The sequence below is a fragment of the Zonotrichia leucophrys genome, chromosome 5 (assembly GCF_028769735.1).
Source record: "Zonotrichia leucophrys gambelii isolate GWCS_2022_RI chromosome 5, RI_Zleu_2.0, whole genome shotgun sequence".
NCBI classification, from domain to species: Eukaryota; Metazoa; Chordata; class Aves; order Passeriformes; family Passerellidae; genus Zonotrichia; species Zonotrichia leucophrys.
The window spans coordinates 45,233,188-45,256,988 of record NC_088175.1 but is presented as its reverse complement, the minus strand read 5'-3'; the positions used below and the strand labels follow the sequence as shown (position 1 = coordinate 45,256,988).

Sequence of the window (23,801 nt, the reverse complement as noted above, 5' to 3'; positions counted from 1 at the left end):
CTGTTGCAGCTCGAAGCTGGTTTAGGGAAGGCCTCTGTCACCATTACCTTGTTATTTTTTTAACATGCTTCTGATATTGCTAATGGTGTGTGCTTTGCCACAGTGCTGTCCTTAAGCTTTGGTGATGTTTAGGTTGATATCCTTGTGTTCAAGTAGCATGAGATCTCTTCTGAAGTACATGGAAATATTGTCTTTATGGTTTGAGAAAACAGGCCTGATGCCTACTGTCTTTTTTTTACTCCATATATCCTCTAAGTGACAGGTATTTAAAGTCTCCCAAGATCTGACTGAACACCCGTAGTACAGAATACAGCGTTCATTGCTCAGAACAGCAACTTTGGGGAGAATTTGTTGAGCTTTAACAACTTTTTTAACCTTTAAAAACTTGTTTTCAGAGATGCAAATTAATTCTCTTGAGGCTCTTAGGCTGTTTTGAGTGACAAGTTTCAGTTTGACCCATGCTGGCTGATGATGGCCAAATAGGGAAAAGTCACTTGTACTTAAAGGAGTTGTCTAAGCTGGCTTGTCTTCTTTTAGCCACATTGAAATTTATTTCAGAGACTAAATAGATTCAATTATTATAGTTGAAAGTAATACAGACCCTGACTGTTACAGAACAAGGTGTGGTGCACGTGTAGGTTTTTGTTTTGGTTATTTTTTTTTTTTCCTATTTGAAGCTATTTTCTTTTGAAGCTGTCCTTCAAACCCCTGACCAGCTTGTCAGGCAATTATACAAAACCAGGAAAGAGTGTTCATGGCTCTCTGGATTAACTGGGAAGACTCTGGGCTTGGAATGAGAACTTCTCTTCCAATCTGACTGGGCATGTCCTATACACATTTCTGGTGGGAATGGCTGTAGATTTGCTGCCTTTCAGAGGTTCATCTGCAGTATCAGAGCCCACTGAATTTGGATTTTCAGAGGGGCTCCAATGTGATTGCTGTGATGTTGCCACTGATCATGGATGCTCAAAGCCGAAGTGTGTGAGTTACTGAGCAGAGGTCTAAGTTGCAGCTTGGAACTTTTATGACTCAAGTCCATCCTAGATAAGGTGTTTCTTGATGGAGGAGGTGAGGGAAGAACGTTATGTGCAATGGATTACAAAATCTTAGTATTACAGAGTACAGATCTTTCTGCAACAAGTCTCATGGTTGCAAAATCAGAAATTGCTGAGGTTCTGCCTAAGACCTATTTTAAGGTCTCTGGGTCTGTTCACAGTAGGTCAAAATAAAGGGTGTCTTTTCACTCCTGTTGTGAGATTTTTGTGACTCTGGGAATACTTTAACTTTTGTTGATGCACAGTAATGAAATAAAACTTAGACTGCCAAGCTCTCAAGAAAAAATAATGCCAGAAATGCTGCTTGTTTTGTATTCCAGATTTAACTTGCAATGCAAGGAGTTAGGCTACTTAAAGTCTGGTAGGTAGTGAGAGAAACAATAAAGTTTTCTTAAGAGAAAATTTTTATTCAAACGAAGAAAAAGAATTTATCAGCTGTTACCATTTAAAATCGTCACCCTCCTTGACTTTCAAACCCTGGCAATTCTGCAGAAGGTGTGTTATGGAATATCGTGCTGTGTTTTGCTTCTTTCTCCAGAAATTGTGGTTGTGGGGGAGGCTTTCTGGATTTTGAGTGCCATCTTGTGGTGCCTTCTAAGCACCTAAGGAAAGGTGTCCCCCCTTTCACTACTACTAACCTGCGAGGATTTGCTTAGTGCAGAGATGTACCAAGTCGGATTTATCATGGAAAAATATTCCTTGTTTTTAGAGATCTGCATTTTTTTCCAGTCGTGCTTAGCAGCAGAAATTGCTACTTTGTACCTCAACTTCTCATCAGTCCATTTTAATAACTTTGATGTGTAGAGTGTGGAATGACCCCTGAAAATGTGACAGGCTGTGGTAGCTGCTGGCTTTGTTAATATACTGCCTTGTCTTCTCTCAGGAGATATGGCTTCTAGTTAACGGTGATATATAATGAATTAAAGAAAAATCTGATAGAAAAGTATATGTAAACTGCCGTTGTATTAATTTCAAAACTGTTTTAGTTTTTTTGCTGTAAAATTGGTAGCAGTGAAGAAGCTTAAATCTTCTGGTTTAAATGACAGCAGAAAATTTTCAGTGATGAATCCAAGCTGTGAAATTTTTAATTTAAATAAAACTGCATAAAGTTATGCCCTGTCATTTAAAGTATCGGACAAGTATTTGCATGGAAAGTAGATTGGAAGATTTTTCTGCCTTGTGTTTACTGGGTGAGCATGGGTCATTAGAACCTGTTTATTTACTATAGCAGGGCTTATACAAAAAGGAAGGCTTTGAACCTTTTTAGTCACAAAGATTGACCCCCAAAATCATAGCTTATGTGAACATGTGTACGAGTACATGTTGTTTAAAGGATGAATAAAAGAGTTGCAGCCAATGATTTGGTTCAGAAACATTCTGGAGTAAGCAAGATGTTTATTGGTTTGGTATTTTGTTTGTTAGTTAAGGTTTTTTTATTATTATTGTGAGCTCATTTGTAGCAGACAAATAAAATCAGCTAACATACCACATATTCAAAAGAAAAATAAAATACTCTGAGAGGAAAACCTTTTGTGTCCCCTAATGGAGGCTGCACGATTACGAGCGAGCTGACGCAACTCTGTGGCCCATTAGTATCAAAGGTTACTAATACAACTAACAAAACCCATGTGGACAGCTGATCTCTGCTGCTGATTGAGGCAAAAGTTAATGAAGCAGATTAATGCAGTCTCTGTGTGCGGGGACAGAATGAAACCAAAAGATTTACTGATGTTCAATACAGTAAGGAAACGTTAGTCTAGAAAGAGATGCTTTGCAATGAAGAAAATTTCATGAAACCACACAAACAAACAAACAAATGAAAAGAAACAACCCAGTCTGGCAAGATGTTGCTGAAACCAAATGCATCATGGCAAAATGGGTATGGCCACAGAATGTTGGTCATTATCTTCTGTTTGTCAGTGACAAACAGTTAAAAAAAAAGAAAAAGACATGGTAGCTAGATTACTCACTTTAAAAATCCCCCAAAACTCTCAAATACCTAAATTCTTAATTCTTGATTTTGATCTGCTTGCTTTACCCAGTATTACCCAGTATGATTTTCTGATAGAGCACAACTTACTCCCAGTTCAAGCACATGCTTCGTGGTTGATCTCTTCAGTTTTCCTAGCGAGCAGATGTCATAACTATTAACTTTAAACACAGTTTAGTGGCATCTCTGTGATGGCAGCTGAGGAGAAAAAGTGCCTTTGAGTGCCTCCCTTGCCCGGGCACTGCTGACACGTCCCCACCTGTGTTTCTTTTTTGACACTTTCTGCACCTTCCTCTGGACAAGCACCAGACTGGAACGTTGTGTTTTCTCCATGGAAATGCTGTTAGTGCCAGAGGAACAAAAACATACCTAGTTCTCACCTGTAAAAATAAGCAGAAGAGCTTTCAGGATTGCAAAGTATTAACTGCCAAGTGGGGTATTGGCATGTTATTTGTGCTCTGTAGCAATGTAAAAGAGTGAAAAGCTATGTTTAATTTGTGAATACTCGTTTTGCAAATGGATTAATTTATCAAAGAGTAATTAGAGTCTGTCGAGAAGTCATGAAGACTGAAAGCTTTTGAAACAGAACAGACATCTGAATTTCATTTCTTGTATGTTGTTTTCATTTTTTGTCAGTATAAAAGACAAATTAAGTGAGTGCTGTTGACGTACTTGAAGCTGATAGCATCTTCAGATTGTGTTGCTGACGTTCTTTTGTGGGTTTGGTGGGTTTAGTGAGGTTATTCAGAACACGGGGCTTTGTAGCAATGTTCAAGCAAAGCTTAACAAAACCTCCTGCAAGAAAATCTTTTTAAAAAGACCAATTTTTAACCTCTTTGGAGAGATTTTTGCCCCCTTTAAAAGTGCATGATTTAATGTAATGCTTTCTTCACTGTATTTACAAAAAATGCTTCTGTTTCAATGGTTCTGAAAGAAAAAATATTTTAGAGTTTTTAGCCTGGATTTGCTTTTTTATGTTGAAGTGAATAGGAGCAGGAAAGCAGCATCACCATCAAAATTAATGTGTATGTTGAATGATTTATGAGCAATCCAAAAATATTGAAATAAGGCCATATTATTCTGTCATCACAATGTCTCTGTTGCATGCAATTTCTTTAAACTCTTCTTTAGGGCTCTTGCTGGAGAGCATTAACTGAGAATATGGCCCTAATTACATATGAAACAACAAAGGGAGAGACATTTCCTTTTGCATCTCATAATCAAAATTTATGCCACTGCTGTTTTTCAACATTAACACATCACATTTTATTAATTGCCTTTACCTGTTAATTACCATTTACAAATTACCTTTTTATTAATCTTTTCTACTTTTTTTTATCTTTACAGATGATACTTTGGGATTGGGATTTGAAGCAATGGTACAAGCCCTATTACCAGGTCAGTATATTATGAATTTACTTGTCTTTTTTTTTTTTTTGTGTGAAATGTGATTGAGTACAGATTTCAAAACTGTTCAAACTGTCAAACTGTTCTTTTGTTGATGCTGTATTTACCTATTTTTTTCCCGCTGTCTCTTACATTGTAGTAAGCTCTTCTTGTTCTTGTTCAGAGAATTATGCAAAATTAAAATGAATCACTTTTGTTTGGATAAATTTTTTATAACTTCTTCCAGTAGAATCAGGGTTAATAAAAATTATGAGGTTGTGGAAATTGTACCTCTGTAAGGGGCTCTAACAGTTTGACTGCCCAAATTTGTTGATATTGTTGGAAGAGAAGGAATAGCAAGTTTAATTCTGAGACGAAGTAATGAATGTAGAGATTTAAAAATTGCCGACAGATTTCAAATAGAGAAAAGGAAGCTGAAAGACAATGTTAAATTGTGGATTACTTTTTATTGCGTAGACACTGCTGTCTGAATGTCTATATATATTTAAGAGAAATTGTGTTGCGTTGATTTAAAAAAAAATTTATTTTTGCTAAATTTGCAACGCACAAGATACTTGAAACAGAGAATAGCATGAAGTGTTTTGGCATGCTGATAGATTTCAGTGTTTCCGTGTGTTGCAGAGCGCTGGCAGTGGGAGTGGAGCGGATCTCTCGGTGCTGAACGAGGCTCGGAACCTGCTGACGGAGCTCCTGAGTGACCCATGCCTGCCCCCACACGTGATCTCCTCCCTCCGGAGCATTAACAGCCTCATCGGTGCTGTCTCAGGAGCGTGCAGGCCAAAGGCCAGCCCATTCACTCCCTTCCCTGGCTTCTTCCCCTGTCCTGAAATAGAGGATCCTGCTGAAAAAGACCGGAAGCTGCTCAAGGTTTAACAGCTTTTATTTGCATTTGCGCGTGTGTTGCAATAAAAAAAAAAAATAGATAAAGGCAAATTCGTCTAGAAGGAATGCTCCTGTATGCACAGTGGGTTCTCTAGAGGGTACCTGGGGACAATGTTTAAGGTCAAAAGGGAGCAGCTGTGAAAACACATTGAATGAAGTGGAGATAAGTACTAAAATGCAAATTCAAGTGGTTGATGGGTAGACAGTGCAAGCACTGGTCTGCACTCTGACCACAACATTCCTCAAAATAATAGCAAATATAAACGGAAGGTGTTAGAGTCTCATGATATGGGACAAGCAGGGCTGTTCTTGATTCTTCTGCATTCTTTATCTAACCATTACTGTCAATGTGGTTTTTTGATTGACCTTTTTTCCCCAAGAAATTTGCTCTTGTGGACAGCAAACCAGCCATCACACAAAAGCAAATCAGCTATGTAAGAGGAAAAGTATCCCTTCTTTTTCTTCAGCAAATCACTTTATGAGACCAGTGTAAAATCTACTGTCACTTCTCCATTACCCTGGGTTAATAAGTGAATGCAAGAGTGCAGTTACTATATGAAATGCTAAAGAAAAAAATTATGATATAGGAATTCAGCTGCAGAGCACCAGAGCTAATATTTCTAGCCCAGTATTGACAGCTTGAGGCGATTTGTTGTGGAGGCTGCTCTGGGACATGCCCTGTAGTTGTTTACATTTCCAGGAAGTGGGCAACATGGCCCAAACTGATCATCTGGTTGGTTTAGTGTTTTGGAGCCTGAATCAGCCTGTGAAATGTGTGTTGGGAACCATATTTCTGGGGGGAAAAACTCAGTACCTATAGATTACTCTGTTGAATATCCTGAAGAACCACTGAAGTATGAAATTCCTTGGAATATCACAGTGGATACCTGCAGAAATCAGTTGGGCAGGGATCGCAGTCATTCAGCATGTTTTTCTTTGTGGATGTCTTTAAAAGCTGCTAAGGATTGGCATACCTTTTGATTTTTAAAATTTCCTTATAGCTAGTCAAAACAGTGTGAAATGAAAAATAATAATTTCTGGAGACCAGTTATAAAGAATATGTGAGGTTGAAATATTATGGTTTTTCACAGCTGCTCTCTTTTTTTCCTTCCTAAAAAGTAACTTTTTCCTCAAGTTCTGGAGATTTCCTGTATAGAAAGTTTTCTAGTGCTTGCCACAGTCATTCAATAATTCTTTGGCTTTGGTGTGTTTAAGAGTAAGCCCAAATATTGGGCTATGTGTGTTACTGCAAGAGAAAGATTCCTTTTGCTTTTAAAAAACAGATATATGAGGAAAAAATCCAGGTTAAAACGCAGCAAAGAAAACACCATGAAAGTATTTCTTTAATATGGATGATTTTGGAAGGTTCCCACTTTCTCTTTCCTTGACTTGGAATATAAAAGATCTCTCCATAGTTTTTTGCTGTGGATCATCTTTATTTCTCTTCCCTGAGTGGCTTCCAAAGTGTGTTCAGTTGTAATTTTCAAGTTGATTAGGGGGTCATCAAGTTGATTAGAGGGTTGAAGTACCTCTCCTACAGTGACTTTTCAGCCTGGAGAAGAGAAGGCTTTGGGGTGACCTTATTGTGGTCTTCCAGCACCTGAAGGGAGCCTGTAGGAAGGATGGAGAGGGAATTTGCACAAGCATGTATTGACAGGACAGGGGGAATGGCTTCAAACTGAAAGAGGGCAGGGTTAGATGGGGTATTAGGCCAGGATTGGGTGGGGCTGTGAGCAATCTGGTCTAGGGAAAGGCGTCCTGTCCATGGCATGGTGGGGTGGAACTTCAGGATCTTTAATGTCCCTTTCAACACAGACCATTCCATGATTCAGTGTTGAGCTGCCTGCTCTCCTGTATAGGAAAGGAATTAAAAACAGGGAAAAGAACGTAAATGGGCTTCAGACCTTGGGCTAGTCATAACTGCTTATCTAATTCTGACCCTTCCCTGTGGGTTTCTTGGAAGTGTGAACTGCCCAGTATTCAGAAAAAAAAATTAGATATGAGACAAAAAACATTGCAAGGCTACTCTGCAACAGAAAGTTTCTACTTCCATCAGGACTGTCCCTAGAACTGTCCCCAGATCTCCCAGTGTATGACAGTAGAATGCTTTCCAGATGGGTGGGTTTCTGCTGTTATTAACAGTCATGATTTTAACAGATTTCACAGTCAAGGCAAGTAGAAGTTGTCTAGGCAAACCCCTGAGTGTGCACATCTCTTATCTCCTGGCCTTGGGAGACCCCCACCTGGAGTAAGAGACCATACCTGTGGTAAGGTACCACATCAGCTGTTTGGCTGTAAAAATGAGCAGTAAATAGCCCTTACAAACCATAAATAAAATTTTAACATCTGCTTTTACTTGCATGGATTTTAACCATGGTCAAATTACTCAACAGGGATTAAGTAGCAGGAGCAGCCTGCCAACCCCACAGCTGAGACGATCCTCAGGAGTTTCTGGCTTGTCATCTATGGAATCAACATCATCCAGATGGGAAAGGAGTAGCATTAGCAAGAGATCCCATCAGGAATATAACACACCAAGGTAAGCACTGAACAGCGTTTTAAGGGCAATAATAGTGGTGGAACTTGGCAGCAGAAGTACTGGATGTAAAGTCCTGTGAATTAAGGCTCCAAATTCTGCCAGCATAAACTGGAAAAGTTAATGATGTACTATGCTGTGTAACTCAGGTTGATCTTAAGTGGAAATCAGGTTGTTCTGAGGTTAAATAGTGTGCTCTGTCATAGTAAGTAGAACTTGATATAAACTTGAGTAGGAAATGAAAAAAAAGTCCAGCATACATGATTGCAAAACAAACTAGTCTCTAATCTTGTCTTGACTGCCTCCTTCTTTTTGTTTAATATATGTATCACTTGCCAAATTCCATACGCCCATGCATAATTAAAAAGGTGAGACAATTTTCTTGTGGTTGATATCTGCTGTTGTGGACATTATAATGTTTATTATTTCTCCAGTCATCAAGCAAGTTTCAAGATAAATTAATGTAGTAATCTCTTCTCTACTTGTTAGTAAATATGGTGCAAATAGAGGTTTTATTTCCAGAATCAAGATAACATTCTGAATTAGGATTAAGATGAATGGGATTTTTTTTCCTTTTTGTATAAAGTTGTATATTAGTGAAAATTCACACATTTAATTTTATTTAAATGTATAAATGAGTGCATCTTTATTTCTCAAATCTGTAAAAATGTGTGTGGTTTTGCTTCTCTTGTTGATTTTGGTTTTTTTGTTTGGGTTTCAGTTCGGTTATTTGAGTGTTTCACTTGATTTGGTTTTTTGTTTGTATTTTTTCTTTAAATGGTTCTACACAGGTCATAAGGAAAGTATAACATGCATTTTTAGAAAAGAAAATATGAGTTATGCTGATAACTGGTAATTATTAGTAGTAGATGGGAATTTACATACACATGTCCAAGAATTTACTTATCAGCATTATATTTAATATTAAAGTGAGCCACTTGAATAATTTGTCCCTTTCAGTGTTTTTTCTCCCTTGAATAAAAGATGATCTTTAAGTTTTTACATTGTTAAACTTAATTGCGGTTTGTGTATGAATTACAATTGAAGATTCTAATGCAAGCAGTAGTAGTCATTAAAAGATTATATTTTCATGCTGACCTGGTTGCTGGTGTCCAAATATATGAACCTCCCCACTGAAAATAACCAGGGACCAGAGAAATTGCTTTAACCTTAGCAACCATGGGATTTCAATTTGAGACTCAGCGCTCCTGCTGCAATCTCAGTGTACATTTTCAGAGGGCTTCCTCACTTTCCTTACTATTCAAAAGCAGCTCTTGGGAACTTCTGTTTTATTCGTATGCAGATTTTTTGACTTGGTTTCTCATTCAAACACAAACTCAAAATGTAAAGTTCTTCCTCGTGTTGAGGTGAAGCTTCTCATGTTTTAGTTTATGGCTATTGCTCCTTCTCCTCTTTCTGGGCACCACTGAAAAGTGTCTGGCATCATCCTCTTAGCCCTCCTTTGAGATATTTATATACATTGATGAGATCCCCTCTCAGCCTTCTCTCTACTAACCAGGCCCAGCTCCTGCAGCCTCTCCTTATATGGGAGATGCTTCAGATCCCTCATCATCTTATGGCCTCCACTGGACCCTTTCCTGTAGTTGGAGATACACAGGAATAAATCCATGTTTATTCTTGAACTCATTTTTCATATTCATGTATTTAAACTAGTGTTGGGAGATCAAGAATTAATTCTGTATTGGACCTTTTGGTAAATACTATATTCCCCTCCTGAAGAAAAATAGTTTTAAATTAACTATTTTCACTTTGAAGTGAACACTATAGTTATTTTTAATTGCATACTACATTTTTGTTCCCTAAAGGAAATATGATTTTAAACCACGGAGTGAAATTTTGTTCTTGGAACAGCAGATGGCAGGATTGAGCAATCGAGTTTAAGGACCTGGCCAGGGAAGCAAAACACTGATGTCAAAAACAGCTTCAGTTTTAAGTTTATAATAAATAAAACACCTAAGTGAGTGTGCAAAATTTGTGGCTGTGTAAGGTTTTAATTATTCTAAAACCACAGAATTAATTATTAATTATTTAGTAATTTTAATTATGTATTTCCAAAGTGATCAACCTTCAAATCTGTTAGGAAACAGCCTGCTTCAAATATTCAAGGAAAGTAGCGTGTTAGAAACTAAAACCTGTCACACATAATCTGAGTATATTTACTGCATCGCTTTAGGATGTGTTAAGTTTTTTGATGTTTTCAATCAGTACATAGCAGTTTTTATTTCATGAAATTGACATGTATTTTCTAGCTGGTTTTGAATTCGACAGCTTTGTAGTATTTTTCTTGAATGGTGGTGGACCTGTCACAGGGCAGTGTAGCTATTTTAAAAGCATTTTATTAAATAAAAGTGGAAGAGAAATGAAGAAACAATGAGAAAAAAAATCCTCACTGTTTTCTTTTCAGCCAAGGATCTCACTCAAATGGGTCTTTTGGTGCAAACTTGCTGACAATACCAAAGCAAAGATCATCCTCTGTGACCTTGGCTCATCACATGGCTCCCAGACGAGCAGGTAGGATCATGCCATTTGTACAGTAACAGGATGGCACATCACATGTAAACACAGCACTAAAATAACTTCAGCATGTCCCTCATTGTTGAAATCCTCCCTTTGTAAACAGCAATGATCTTATTGTCATCTGGACCCCGTGTCATGTTTGTTTTGGAAGGTGCTTCTCCCGGCCTGAGTCCCGTGGGCTCACCAAGCCATGGATCTGTCTCCAGCGGGGCTTTCAGCAACTGGTCACCTGTGGAGTTCCCTGACACTGCTGATTTCCTCACCAAACCAAGCATTAATATACACAAGCCTCCAGGACACCCACCTAGCTCTCCAGATTTGCAGCAGCCAGTTAAAACACCTGTAGGTTATATGTGTAGCAGGTACTGTAAATTCTGTTATCATTTCAGTCGCTTCATGTGGGTTGAAAAGAATGTGATTAAAATAAAAACGAAAACAAAAAATCAAGACCTGTGCCTCTACTAGGATAGAAAATGTTCATAAATCTCCTAATAATCTGTAACTGTGTTATCCAGAGGAGAATAAAGAATGCTGAGTGTATGTTGCTGCTTTGACATGGCCCATCCTCCTCCGCAGCTGTTATTGTAAGAGGAGCAATGTTCTGTGGAATTTTAGAAAAGGAGGGTTTCTTACTTGGGAATTGGATTCTACATTTCTGAATACTTTCTTAGTTATAAGCTCTACTTTAATAATTCAGGGGTCTAAGTCTGGGGGAGGTGATGGTTCATTATTATCTAAGGACAGACTAAATCTATGTGTGCCAAATTTAGGAGAAAATACTCTGGTCAGTTGTTGAAGAAACCTTTACAAGCCTTTTTAAAAAAAGTAATCTGCAGATATTTTTCAGTAGAAGACAGCAGTAGCAAAAGAAGGAAGTTACTGAATGTTGTAAATATTTTTCATGTATTCTGTAAGCTGTGGACGTCAGATACTCAAGCCTGTTCCAATACCAGAACCAGACTTTGCAGAATACAGAGAGAGAAAATCAGGTGAGGTTTCAAAATAGACAAATACTTAATATAACTTAGTGCTTTTTTCTTCCCCCAAGCCAGTTAAATTAAAATTTCAGTATTTCTGTATAATTTTTCCTATATTTTAACCTGTGTATGCATTTTACTTAGTTTTGTGTTTTAGAATAATCAAAATAAGATGAAATATTGCCTGCTTCCTAGTAAGAATTTTAAAACAGGCTTCCACTAATACCTTTATAGTTCTGTATTCCATGTATCAAACAAGTGCTTTACTAACTAAGCTAAACTAATCACTTTTAATAAAAGCTATGCTTATAGCTTTTCATTATCTTCACATAGGTTTTGTCTAATAAATATTATCCTCAATGACTTTTTTTTGCATATTTCTTAAATAAAATAGTTTAGAAACAAGCTATTACTTATATTTCTGTGACAAATGATCAATTAAAAAATTATTAGACAGGAGTAATTTACAAATCAGTTACTGATATCGTATTTCTGTGTATGTTTTCTTTAAGGTGAAATTGCAAGTGCTAATGTCTCCAAAGAATCTTTCCACCATACAGAGAAGAGGAAAGATGAAAAGAAGGAAATGATCGATCAAACACAAAATACACTGCTTGTAAGCATGTAATTGCCAAAAAACCCCCCTGCAATAACTTTTCTCAATTCACTATTTCTTTATCATTTCTAACTTGCTGTGAAGAGGCCTTTATGTTGCTAAAATAGTAATTTCTAAAGGGTTACAATGCATGGTTGGAATTCAAATTTTCGTTTAACAATTGTTTGTCTTGCATAAATGTCACTAGCAAATGTCAGGAAAGCTTGTGGTTGTATTGATTTTGTTGATCAATATTGATTTGTGTAGATTTAATGTTGAGAGGGTATGCTCAAACACTGGCTAATATTTTCTTTTGGAACTTCATGAGAGATGCAGCTGTGGCAGTGAGACACAGAAATGAATGTCCAATACAGTGCTATTAACATTTTGGGTTTATATTCAGGTGTTTCTAAGACTTGTCCAATTAACCTATTCTTAAAGCTCAGTAAATCTTTGGTTTTAGCCTATGTGTATTTTTACTTTTTTTATTAACTCATCTAAAAAAAAAATAAGAAGGAAAATTTAGCACTATCTCAGACAGCCCCAGAATCTGCTGCCCAAAACAGGGAAACTCAAGCTTTTAAGTGTGCTATTTGTGATATTGATTTATGGTTTTCTCATAGCCATAGTTGCAGCTCCATTCAATAAATTCACTAATGATTTATCATTTTCAAGGCTTTTTTTGCCAGCACAACTGATAAATTAATTTTCATTGTTATTTTAGAGATGATAAAGTATCTTAATCTCATACAGGTGGAACAGAGTTCTACATTAGAAACAATGTTATTAGACCATGATTCACTGATGGAGAAGATGAGCAATTGGAATTTCCAAGTTTTTGACCTTGTAAAAGAAATGGGAGATCAGTCTGGAAGGATCCTCAGCCAGGTTTGTTGTCCTTTATTATATGAGGGAGGGTAGGTAAAGCTGTCCTTTATTTAAACCATGAAGAAATTTTGCAGTCAACATTCCTGTGAATACTTGAAATTGAATTTATGTGACTATCTTCAAAAGCAGAAATATGACTTCGCATGTACTCCATGTCATTGTAAACCAAAAAAATTGTTTATCTATAGAGAACATGCTCCAGTTTTTCTGAATTTCCTTCTCAATGTAAATAGACTCACACTGATGAGGTTTTGCCATAATTTCCAGTGCAGAATTATCTCCTGCTTTCAGAATTATTACTCTGCTTGGCAACCATTACTTTTTTCTCCATTTCAGTAAAATATTTCTGCCCCACCTGTTGGGGAAGAGAAGTGATCTTTTAAGCAGCCTTTTACCTCTTGATCCTACAAACAGCGGATTTGTTTTTCCATTCTGCTTTTTGCATGTAGTATCTCTTTTAGCTCTTTCTGATTTATTTCCATGCATTTCCATGTTTGCTGAAGCCAATCCTGCTGGCAGGTGCAAGAATAGGATCCTGTTTGCTCTTCCCCAGCTTGTCCCATTCATCAAGGTCATCTGGAAGCTTCTGCCTCTTTCTTTAGAGTGGATTTAGCAATCCAATTCTGATCTGACCGCTAAACAGTTTTATTTCCAGTACCTTAGTTTTCCACCCTGGAGTGATGTCCCCTAATTTTGCAGCTTCTGTTCCTCTGAGCACCTCCCACGCTTTAGAACTTCTTGTTCCTCTCCTGTGTCTAGGAAAAAAAGGTTATAAAAATGAGTAGCAGTGACTTGTTTTAAATTTTTTTAAAATATTTGCAGCTGTGGGTGATGGGGGGATTAGGCACTGAAGTACACTGAGTTCTACATGTAAATAATAATATATGGTCTATATAAATATATACAAGTTCTGAGTACCTTTTTGAAATACTTCTTCATTTACCAGCTAGTTTTATTAAAAACACTCAAGAGAAATCATAATAAATACAAGAAATAGCATCACTTTGCCAAAGTCTCAAAACAACTTGGAGGACTGGTGTTGCTTGTTTCTCTTTGTTTTGTTTTATTATTAATGACTTTGCTGTTTTAATTAAATCATTTGAAGTTCTGAATAATAAGTCTGAATGTAAATTTCTTCTTTTTAGGTCATTAATGGAATAAAGCATGGCTTATTTAGCCTTATAAAAAACTTTTGGGGTATATTATTACAAATGAGTTGTGCATAGAATTATCGGTATTGACATAAAAGCTTTTACTATTCGTTATTGAGGGGATCATAAAAATCCACATTTTTCTGCTAAAAATATATTAAATATATCTCTATGACAATAGTATCCCAATAATTCTTTAGTAGAATTTCAGTGATGTCCATGCCTGTTGGCAAGTACAATTTTAAAAACAAGAATATTTTTAAGGTTGAAAAAGCAAAACGTGCATCAGTATTTAAATCTTTCAGATTTAAATGAATTTAAATCTTTGTTTAGGTTACTTATACCTTGTTTCAAGACACTGGCTTGTTTGAAATTTTCAAGATCCCCACTCAAGAATTTATGAATTACTTCTGTGCGCTGGAGAACGGCTACCGGGATATTCCCTGTAAGTGCTCCCTGGTGTCACATGGAATTTTGTTGTCAGTGGCTCTCCTTTGGTGTGGGAATTTGTATTTCTGGGCAGCTTAGTGTGTGTTTTTAGTGAATGCATTTGAAAGAGCTTAGAATGGGTCTAGAGAATTGCAGGACAAAGCGGGTGGACTCTGAAAGTGAATTTGTTAATTTGGAGTTTGAAGATAATCTTAGGTAATTTGAAATAGTGGTGGAATCAAACACACTGAAGTCAATGGGAGAATAGTTGCTGATTTAACAGAAATTTGGGTGAGGTCCTTAACAAAGTAAGGAGAAAATGGAGAATTTTGATGGTAGTTATTCACCTGGCTGTGCAAGGCAGCCAAATTTATTGGAAAACAAAACAAAAAACCACACTTCCCCACTCCACAGATGTTTGCCTAGCTCGGGTGCTTGTAGGTATCAGATTCCAGGCCACGCTTGTTTCTCACCATAATTGATTTAAAAGGCCATTTAATCCCTTCCTGAGGCCCAGGTAGGATGAAGTGTACATAGACACTGTTTGTTTATCTAACTGCCTTCTTAAAAATGTTCAGTGATACATACATCTACCACTAACATTTTAAATTCTATTTTTCCTTTTAGATTTAATCAAAATCTCACTTCTAGTACATTTCGTACGTTTCTTTTTTTGTTGTTTTTATTATTCCATGTGGTGCCATTTCAGGTAACAATTTCTGAATTGTATCTTGCTGATTTTCAGATCACAATCGTATCCATGCCACGGATGTTCTCCATGCAGTGTGGTACCTGACCACACGGCCCATTCCTGGATTCCAGCAAATCCGTAGTGAGCACATAATGGAGAGTGAAATAGGTGTGTATTCACACAGGCTGGTTTTGTTTTGCTGAAGAATGTTAAAATGAAGCTACAGCAGATAAACCAAATTAGTCTGGAAGAAAATATAGAATTATTCTTATGACTCACTTTTTTTTTTTTTTGGTACTTTAATATAATGCAGTAGAAAAAAATCACAAAGCACACACCACTCAGAAATATCATGGAATTGACTTTTAGAAAAATTAGTAGATGAGTAATGGTTAGTTTGTTAGCCAAGAAAACTGGTTCACTTAATAAATTTTCTATGCTGAATGAAACCTCTGTATTCTGCCATAGTCAGGGTATTTTTAGCATTTGAAATACATTAGGCTAATATTTCTTAACTTTATTGGAAAGTTAAATAGACCAAAGGAAAAATACCAAAGTATTTAACTTAATTGAAGTTCTCCTTAATGGCTTTAGTATAAAAATTATTTTAGAATTCTCAGTTAGGTATCCCATGCAGACTTTCAAACACTGAAATGACTACCCCAACAATAACTGCATAAGAGCATCCGTGAAAAGGAAATAATACCTCCAAATTCAAATGTTGTGTGAAGGTACTTCCAGTGAAGCTTGCTTTTGTGTTTTCTGTGACTTCATGGAAGAAACTTTTAAATTTAGTATTTGTAATTTTTACCTAATCGTATCCTATAAGTCAAGGATTTAAAAAAAGATTGGAAACATAGACTTTGATGCTAAGTGGTTTGTATTTCAGATAAAATAAAATCAAGAACTCTGTTTTAAGTGTATAGTAGAAAAAAAGACACAAGTTATATGGCTTTTAAAAGGCTGGGATTTTCTCTTTATCCAATATATTGATTGCACCCTATTGCCTTTTTTTTCTCCAAGTGTTAAATGGGTTGGGACTGGTTTAACTGGAGAAAAGTGATAACAATAATTTTATTCTCCTCTACAAAAAAGAAAAATTAAAATAAGAAATTATGATCTTATTGCTTGGAAACTCTTCCAGTATAAATATTTTCAGGCTTTTAATCCTTACTTATTCTATTAAGGCAAGGGAGTTCCTTTGATATTATGCATTGATAAAATAAGTGCTATTTCTTTTCCTTTTTTTTAAAGTAGTGACTTTGTCCATGGGAAAGATGATAATAAAACTGTGAGTCTTCTTATCATGCAATTATTTCTAAATTAATGGAGTTAATTCCTTTTGCAGTAGTCTCCACTGCCCCCGTCCAAGTTTTCCTGTAGGTTTGCAAGTTCAAGAATTGGGAAAATTATAAAAATACTAAGGAGGTGCTGATTAATTTTTTCTTGGACAGATTCAGGTTGGAGACAAGCAATAGAATGCTCTGTTAGTGCTACAAATTTGCAACTCAATGGCACTTCAAATTTTCTTCAAAATTGTTAATCTATAAAAATTATCATTAATTTTCTTTTTTAAAGTATTAGTCTGACAATTATTCAGCTTCATGACAGCAAGGATAAATGTACTGTGTTTGCAACAGTGTCTGGCTGTTTATATATATTTATAATGTATTACAAATATGAATGAAATAATGTTCTAAAAAATATTCTGGTTTTGTACTTTGAATTTTTTTTTTTTTTAGATGAAGCCAGTGGTATTGCTCCAGTTCAAGTCATCTACACTTCTTCAAAAAGCTGTCCTATTACTGATGACAGTTATGGCTGCCTGGCTTCCAACATTCCTGCTTTGGAATTGATGGCTTTGTATGTAGCAGCTGCCATGCACGACTATGATCATCCTGGACGTACAAATGCTTTTCTGGTGGCCACAAATGCACCTCAGGTAGGAACACAGAAAATTGCTTCTTTCCGTCTGAAATCAATATAAAGAATTTTTTTCTATTCTGTATGTCTAAAGTAAGTTGTTTAGGATTGAAGTATTTAAGGCCTGATTTAAGAAATGGGGAAATTAACATGTACTATACTTGCATAATATTTTTATTTTTCTATCCTGTTAAATTCTGATGTCCTTTGTACGTACTGGTTGTGTATGCCTGCAGAAACAACTTTTAGTTTGCAAAATTGAAAATAACAATATAAACCAGTGCAGGATAGAGTAAAGGATTATTTCATAGAGAGCTGGCCCTAGGTCTGTTAATCAACCATGATGGCTGTTTGGATGCCTTAGTAAGTTGCAGATGAGAAACTTAAATAATAATAAAAACACCAACAATAACAATACATCAGAAAATGGTACAGCTTTTTAGGAGATAAAGGATTTGAAAATGAACTTTCCAATTAGTTTTCATCAACTTCTTATTACAAAGGAGTTTAGGATGTAGGCACTTAAGTATTTCTGCTGAAAACAGCATACAAGGAAGAACACCACCAAACTACACAAGTCACAAAAATGCAAGCATTCCTTGAAAATTTGCAAAAAGCATTGGCAAAATTAAGTTATTTTCAGGTTCTGTGTAATCTGTATTGAATTATTTTATAGGGTGTTTTTAGAAACATGGAAGCTGTGAGTAAAATCTGCTACTGTTTTTATATTTTAGTTAGCTTGTTTGCTGTTAAAATTTGTGCGTTAGCATTAAACATAGCCCTTTGAAAACTAGTGATAATTTGCACCATTTTCCATTATGACAGTTCTTACTTGTTTTGGAGTCCTTTTTCTAGTGGGGTTTTTATTTGTTGTGCTTTTTTGTTTATTTCTTTGGTTTTTGTTGGATTGGGGTTTTTGTCATTTTTGATTTTCCAATACAATTAAGAGGAATTAAAAACATAGATATATTTTTTCTTTTTTTTTACATCACTGTGTGACATAAAACACACTGCTCCACACATACACTGTGCAAAGTCTTAAGTGGTTTTTGTGTGTGTGCCTGCAGTCTGAATGTAGCTGTCACTAACACATCATTAAAAACTTTTAAAGAAAAAAAGAATGTTGGTAATTGTTAAATTTGGGGGGGGCTGGGTTCCCTCATCTGTAATTATAGTGTCACTTTAACCCCAAAACTAGATGACAAAACATAATTTTTATTTTTACCTAATGTTGTTTCTGACTAGCTCTGAAATTCCAGAATATTTAATGTTAACTTTAAAACTTCTCTGTGTAATTTATGATTCCTTGCTTGGTTTTTTTTTCCCTGTAGGCTGTTCTCTACAATGACAGATCAGTCCTAGAAAATCACCATGCTGCATCTGCCTGGAATCTTTTCTTATCACGACCAGAATACAACTTTTTATCAAACCTTGATCACGTGGAGTTCAAGCGCTTTCGTTTCTTAGTGATTGAAGCAATCCTTGCCACAGACCTCAAGAAGCATTTTGATTTCCTGGCAGAATTTAATGCCAAGGTTTGTTCCACTTTAGTGTCTGCACTGATCTGGTCTTGATATACAGATTTTATCATTGCTTCTCAGTTATTGTTGGTTTTAATTACTTGCATTTAAAATTTTATATTATTTAAATTTAAGCTATTGAAATGCAAGTAGAGCATTTCCTTTGTACAAACGGGCTGTAGATGGTTTGTAGGTTGCCCAATAAACCCATGGTTTGAACTGGGTGTCTGTGCCTGCCCCAGGTCAATGACATGAACAGCAATGGCATAGAGTGGAGCAATGAGAACGATCGCCTGCTGGCCTGTCAGATATGCATCAAACTGGCTGACATCAATGGCCCAGCCAAAATCAGAGACCTGCACCTGAAATGGACTGAAGGCATTGTCAATGAATTTTATGAGCAGGTGGGTATGAAAAGAGCAATTTTCCCTTTTAATGATGGGCAGATAATACTTTGTTTTACCAGTGGTTTAACTAAATTAAGCTTTATTCCTTGTTTTAAATCTTCAGGTAAGGTATTTCCATCTTCTCATTCTGAATACTGAAATTTATTTTCACAGGTAGCTTACTAGCATGATCTTTTAGTTTCTAATAATTGTATTAGAAAACAAGCTTCCAGCCAGTATTCTCCATTTTTCAGATATTAGGGGATTTTTGAGGGGGAGAGCTTCTTTCTTTAGCATGATGATAATAAATCAAAATAACTTCTTCCACTTTCAGAAGTTGAGTTTGCAGATGTGTTTCTAGGTGAAAATACGTTCCAAATCCACAAGAGTGAAACTGTATGTTCAGCTCTAAAACTCTCAGGTCCATGGAAATGCTGAGATAAGTAATTACAGCTCAGATTTTTCAATGAGCAAGTGTTCAGTGTTATTCTTCTCCAGTTTATAAAATGGAGGGGAAAAAAACCACTTCACTCTGGATGTTATAACTCATTTCGTTCTCCTGTGGCCTTGCAGGGGATGTCATTACCAGCATGCCTTGCTATGGCTGATTACTTTGCCACTTTGTTCATCAGCTCAGCAGTTGAAGTTGAATCTCTGCCTGCTCTGAAGCCATCCTGTAAAGGCAGAGGAATGGCAGCTCCAGTAGAACTAGTTCTTCATCCAAACACAAGCAAAGCTGGAGGGAGGATTATGGACTGTGCAAGTCTGAGCCATAAAGTGTCTTTATTTTAAATTGGCCTAATTACACTTTCATTTACTTAGTCCGTACAGTACAATTATTCTCCCCAGTAAAAGAATACAATCCATGTGGTGATTCATGGAACCACAGAATATCCTGAGTTGGAAGGGACCACAGGGCTCATCCTATCCCTGCACAGGACATCCCAAAAATCACTTTGTGTCTCAGAGCATTGTCCAAAAGCTTCTTGAGCTCTGTCAGGCTGGTGCTGTGAGCTCTGCCCTGGGGAGCTGTTCTAGTGCCCAAACACCCTCTGGGTGAGAAACCTTTTCCTAATACCAAGCCTGAACCTCCCCTGACAGAGTCTGATGCCATTCCCTCGAGCCCTGTCACTGCTCACTGGAGAGAAGAGATCAGTGCCTTTCCATGTGCTTCCCCTCCTGAGGAAGCTGGAGATTACTCAGTTCATTAAAAGTAATTTTTAAAATAAGAATTTAAAATTAATTTTGTGAGAAATTCTGGTAAGTTTTTTTCCTTTCTTTTTCAGGGTGATGAGGAAGCAAGTCTTGGATTACCTATAAGCCCCTTCATGGATCGTTCATCTCCCCAGCTGGCGAAACTGCAGGAATCTTTCATCACTCACATAGTTGGCCCCCTTTGTAATTCCTACAATGCAGCTGGGTTACTTCCAGGGCAGTGGGTTGATGAAGAGGAGGAGGAGGATGTAGAAAGCACTGAAGATGATGATGGTGCACAGTTAGAGAGCGATGATGAAGAAATGGAAGATGATCTTATTTTAAGTAAGTTCCTGTGTTTCAGTTGGTGCTTGGTTGTCCTTCAGTTGCTTCAGATGTAGCAGTGGCAGTTGAAATTGTGCAGTAAAAACCTTGTAGATTTTGCTATTATGCTGCTGATTATTATTATGCTGCTTCATAATTTTCCTCTTTTAACAAAAATTTTGTTGCTACCAGGAGATGTGCAGTTTAAAACAGAAACTTGTTGATATCCTGTGCCATGCCTCTGTTTAAATATTCAGAATAATCCACGTGCCTTGCGGAAATTTACATCTTGCTTGCAATGTGCCGTTGGTTTTGTATGTGTACAATACAATTACTCAGAATGTCAAACAATCCAATATGCTTGTAATTTTACAGAAGCTCAAAGAAAAAAAGGTAGACGAATATTTTGCCAGCTAATACACCACCTCAGTGAAAATCACAAAATATGGAAGAAAGCGATCGAAGAGGAAGAGAAAAGCAAGACAGAAGGAGCCAAACTGCTGACTGAAATCTCATCTTTACCTCAAGCAGATGACATTCAGGTTATTGAGGAAGCTGATGAAGATGATGAACGACAGCTAGGGGAAGAGAAGGCGTGCTAAGGGAGCTCCAGTGGTGTCCAGTGTGATGACAGCCTGTTTTTTCCACTGTGCTGACTCCAGCTCACACACATAAAATCGAAGGCCTTAATACTGTGAGAGGATTCTTTGTGCTCTGGTGGAATCCCACTCCTATGCACTTTTGCCACACACAGAATACGGAACTTTATTCAGAGATTGAGTATTGTATACCCTGATGCAAAGTTCTTTATGCCTTAGTTGGTATAAAATATCCTGATATAATGCTGCCTTGCTGAATATGGAACTCCACTTTTCCTTGAGGTACCTGCAGTTTTTAAAAAAACATTCAGTGATTTGAACTTTGATTACCAAAGTGGCAAGAACTTTTCGCTAACCAGGAACCGCGGGATGAATCCTAATGTTTTCTTGAGTTGCTTATTTCATGTTGTTTTTGAACATGAATGAGAAAAAAAAAGTCTGTGCCTACATGAAAACCATGTTACTGCTGCAGTGCAAGCCTGTTGTGGGGTGTCTGCTTAGTGCAGTAGTGTGCTTCATGTAGTCATCTCAGAGCAACTGTTCAAGGACTGTGACAGAAGTGCTGAATTCTGATATTTGTGGTTTAAAAAGAGGAAAGAAAATCCAGGTGCATCTATTTCTGATGCTTTTTATTATTGTGCATAATCTGATGTTTTATTTTTGCAGAAAATATTCAGGTTTGCAGTGGATGTTCATGATAATTCATTGAATACAAGGCCATTCTCATCTGTTGCCTTGCTGTTTTGTGGTAGAACATTAAAAACCTGTTCAGCTACTTAAATTATGAAGGAATTTTATTCTTTTACTCATAATGTTGTATTTCCTGCCCTTACTCAGGTCCACTTTAAAAACAAGTCAACCACATCATAGATTTTTATCTTGCACCCGTTTCCCATATTAAATTTTAAGGAAATAAGATCGTATCTCATTTATTCTTTGTATGTAAAGCTTTAGGAGAATTAAAGATTTTTTTTTTAAGACATAAAATACTGTTGCAAAATGGCTATTTTAATTTGCCCCACACATTTTTTCCATCACAGACACAGCTTTTATTGCCTTCAAGCTTGATGTACATCCTGAAATACACATATGGAAACCAGAAGGTGGAAACTTTGTGTAAAGCCTGATACAAGATAAAAATCATTGTACTGTACCACATTTTAGATTGTTGAGTTTTAAAATAACAAACTTACACATTCCACCCCAATGTATTTTTAGAAACACTACCATTGTAGGTCTAATTTGTAAACAAACAAACAAAAAAGTTGAAAATTAGGCTACAGGTAAGCAAGCCAGAGATAAGCCTGGTTTTAAAAGTGTTCCTTTTAGTACTGAACCTTAAATGCTGTGTAGTTGAACTGAATAAAACCCAAATGCACGTGTGCTATTTCTAAATGTGTCTCAGCATATTTGTGTTTGCATCAATTGACTTGGAAAAAAAAAAAAAAGATAACCTTGTGCAAACTGTACTACACTATTTTACACAGATTTTCCTTCTGCTGTTTCATTGGCCAGTTTAAATAACTGAAAGGTTTGGGCTTTTTTTTCTTTTTGCTCTTTTCACTAATGAGCCTTTTGTTGATGCACTTAAAAGACCACTGAAATGTGCTTTTGCTGTATCTTCAGTGCCAAATTCCCCTTTGCTGCCATTATCACTGTCACTGCACTTTTTTGTAACATGAGCAGTGTTAAACCAGATATTTCTGTCATTAATAAAATGTTGCACTATTGAAGCTGGCACTTACTGATCATACACCTGGTATTTGACATTTCTTTGGTCATATATTCTTACAGTTAATGTAGAAAAATTCTGATTCTTTCAGTATGCTGTGTTCTCAGCATTTTTGTGTTTAGATAGTGTGTTTGTGTACATCAAATATCATTTTAATATTGTTTAATATCATTTTGCTTTGTTTGAAAAATGATACTCATTATTTTGTCCAAAGTTTCTGTTCTGTTATTTTACATTACAAGTTTCCATTTTTTAGTTTCCCTTAAAATGTCATTATTTAAAAATTAACAAAAGTATAACAAGGTAAGAATTAAGATTTTATGTTTTACTAGAGCATTGGCAGGACTAATATGTGGTGACATCTTTGCCAGCAACTTTCTTACCTCAGGTTTCTCTTAAACTCTTTAGGAATACTGAAGCAATTTTAAAATCCAGTGACAAGCAGCAAACATCAGTGTTTAATAAACTGTAATGCTAGTATGTATTTCCAATTAGATATTTATAATAGATTGCTTCAAAGATACATTTAATTATGAATGTGTTCTAAATCAACTTTAAAGTGCCTTTTTTTTTTTAATGTGTGCACAGTATGTGACTAATTGTTACTCTAAGAGCAAAGGGAAAAGACTGGAAAAAAGACTAACAAAGGCTGGTTCAGGGAGTGTTTGAAGTGAATGTGGCTGTAACTGAAGCTGGTCTTAAATCTTTCAAAAATGGTAATGGAGGGTCCTCTGAATGTTGATTGAGCTGTTGTCAAAAATAGCATCTTTCCATATAAGGCATTTCACTCTTAAATCTGTGATCACACTTCAGTAATTCACAGCTGCCAGGGGATGCTGAGTAGTGCTGAAAACCACACAAAGGAACATACTTAAAACACTTTCTAATGCAACACTACCTCTTTTTTTTTTCCCCCCCAAGAAGTGGAACAAATTATCCTACACTGAAGTTTATGCCACGCAGAAATACAACTTTTATGCATAA

General features: G+C 36.3%; 1 protein-coding gene across 1 annotated transcript in view; it reads left to right on the top strand.

Moving 5' to 3' along the window:
* Window positions 1-22,818, top strand: part of PDE3B (phosphodiesterase 3B) — an 86,845-nt gene extending 64,027 nt beyond the window's left edge. The window contains exons 2-16 of the mRNA XM_064715009.1: window positions 4,393-4,443; window positions 5,074-5,319; window positions 7,728-7,873; window positions 10,296-10,402; window positions 10,560-10,770; window positions 11,324-11,397; window positions 11,898-12,001; window positions 12,734-12,868; window positions 14,353-14,464; window positions 15,194-15,307; window positions 16,882-17,081; window positions 18,394-18,597; window positions 18,825-18,986; window positions 20,255-20,507; window positions 20,862-22,818. Of these exons, the coding sequence (XP_064571079.1) occupies window positions 4,393-4,443; window positions 5,074-5,319; window positions 7,728-7,873; window positions 10,296-10,402; window positions 10,560-10,770; window positions 11,324-11,397; window positions 11,898-12,001; window positions 12,734-12,868; window positions 14,353-14,464; window positions 15,194-15,307; window positions 16,882-17,081; window positions 18,394-18,597; window positions 18,825-18,986; window positions 20,255-20,507; window positions 20,862-21,088 (2,346 nt within the window). The 3' untranslated portion in view covers window positions 21,089-22,818. The remainder of the gene's footprint in view (window positions 1-4,392; window positions 4,444-5,073; window positions 5,320-7,727; window positions 7,874-10,295; window positions 10,403-10,559; window positions 10,771-11,323; window positions 11,398-11,897; window positions 12,002-12,733; window positions 12,869-14,352; window positions 14,465-15,193; window positions 15,308-16,881; window positions 17,082-18,393; window positions 18,598-18,824; window positions 18,987-20,254; window positions 20,508-20,861) is intronic.
* Window positions 22,819-23,801: the final 983 nt, after the last annotated feature.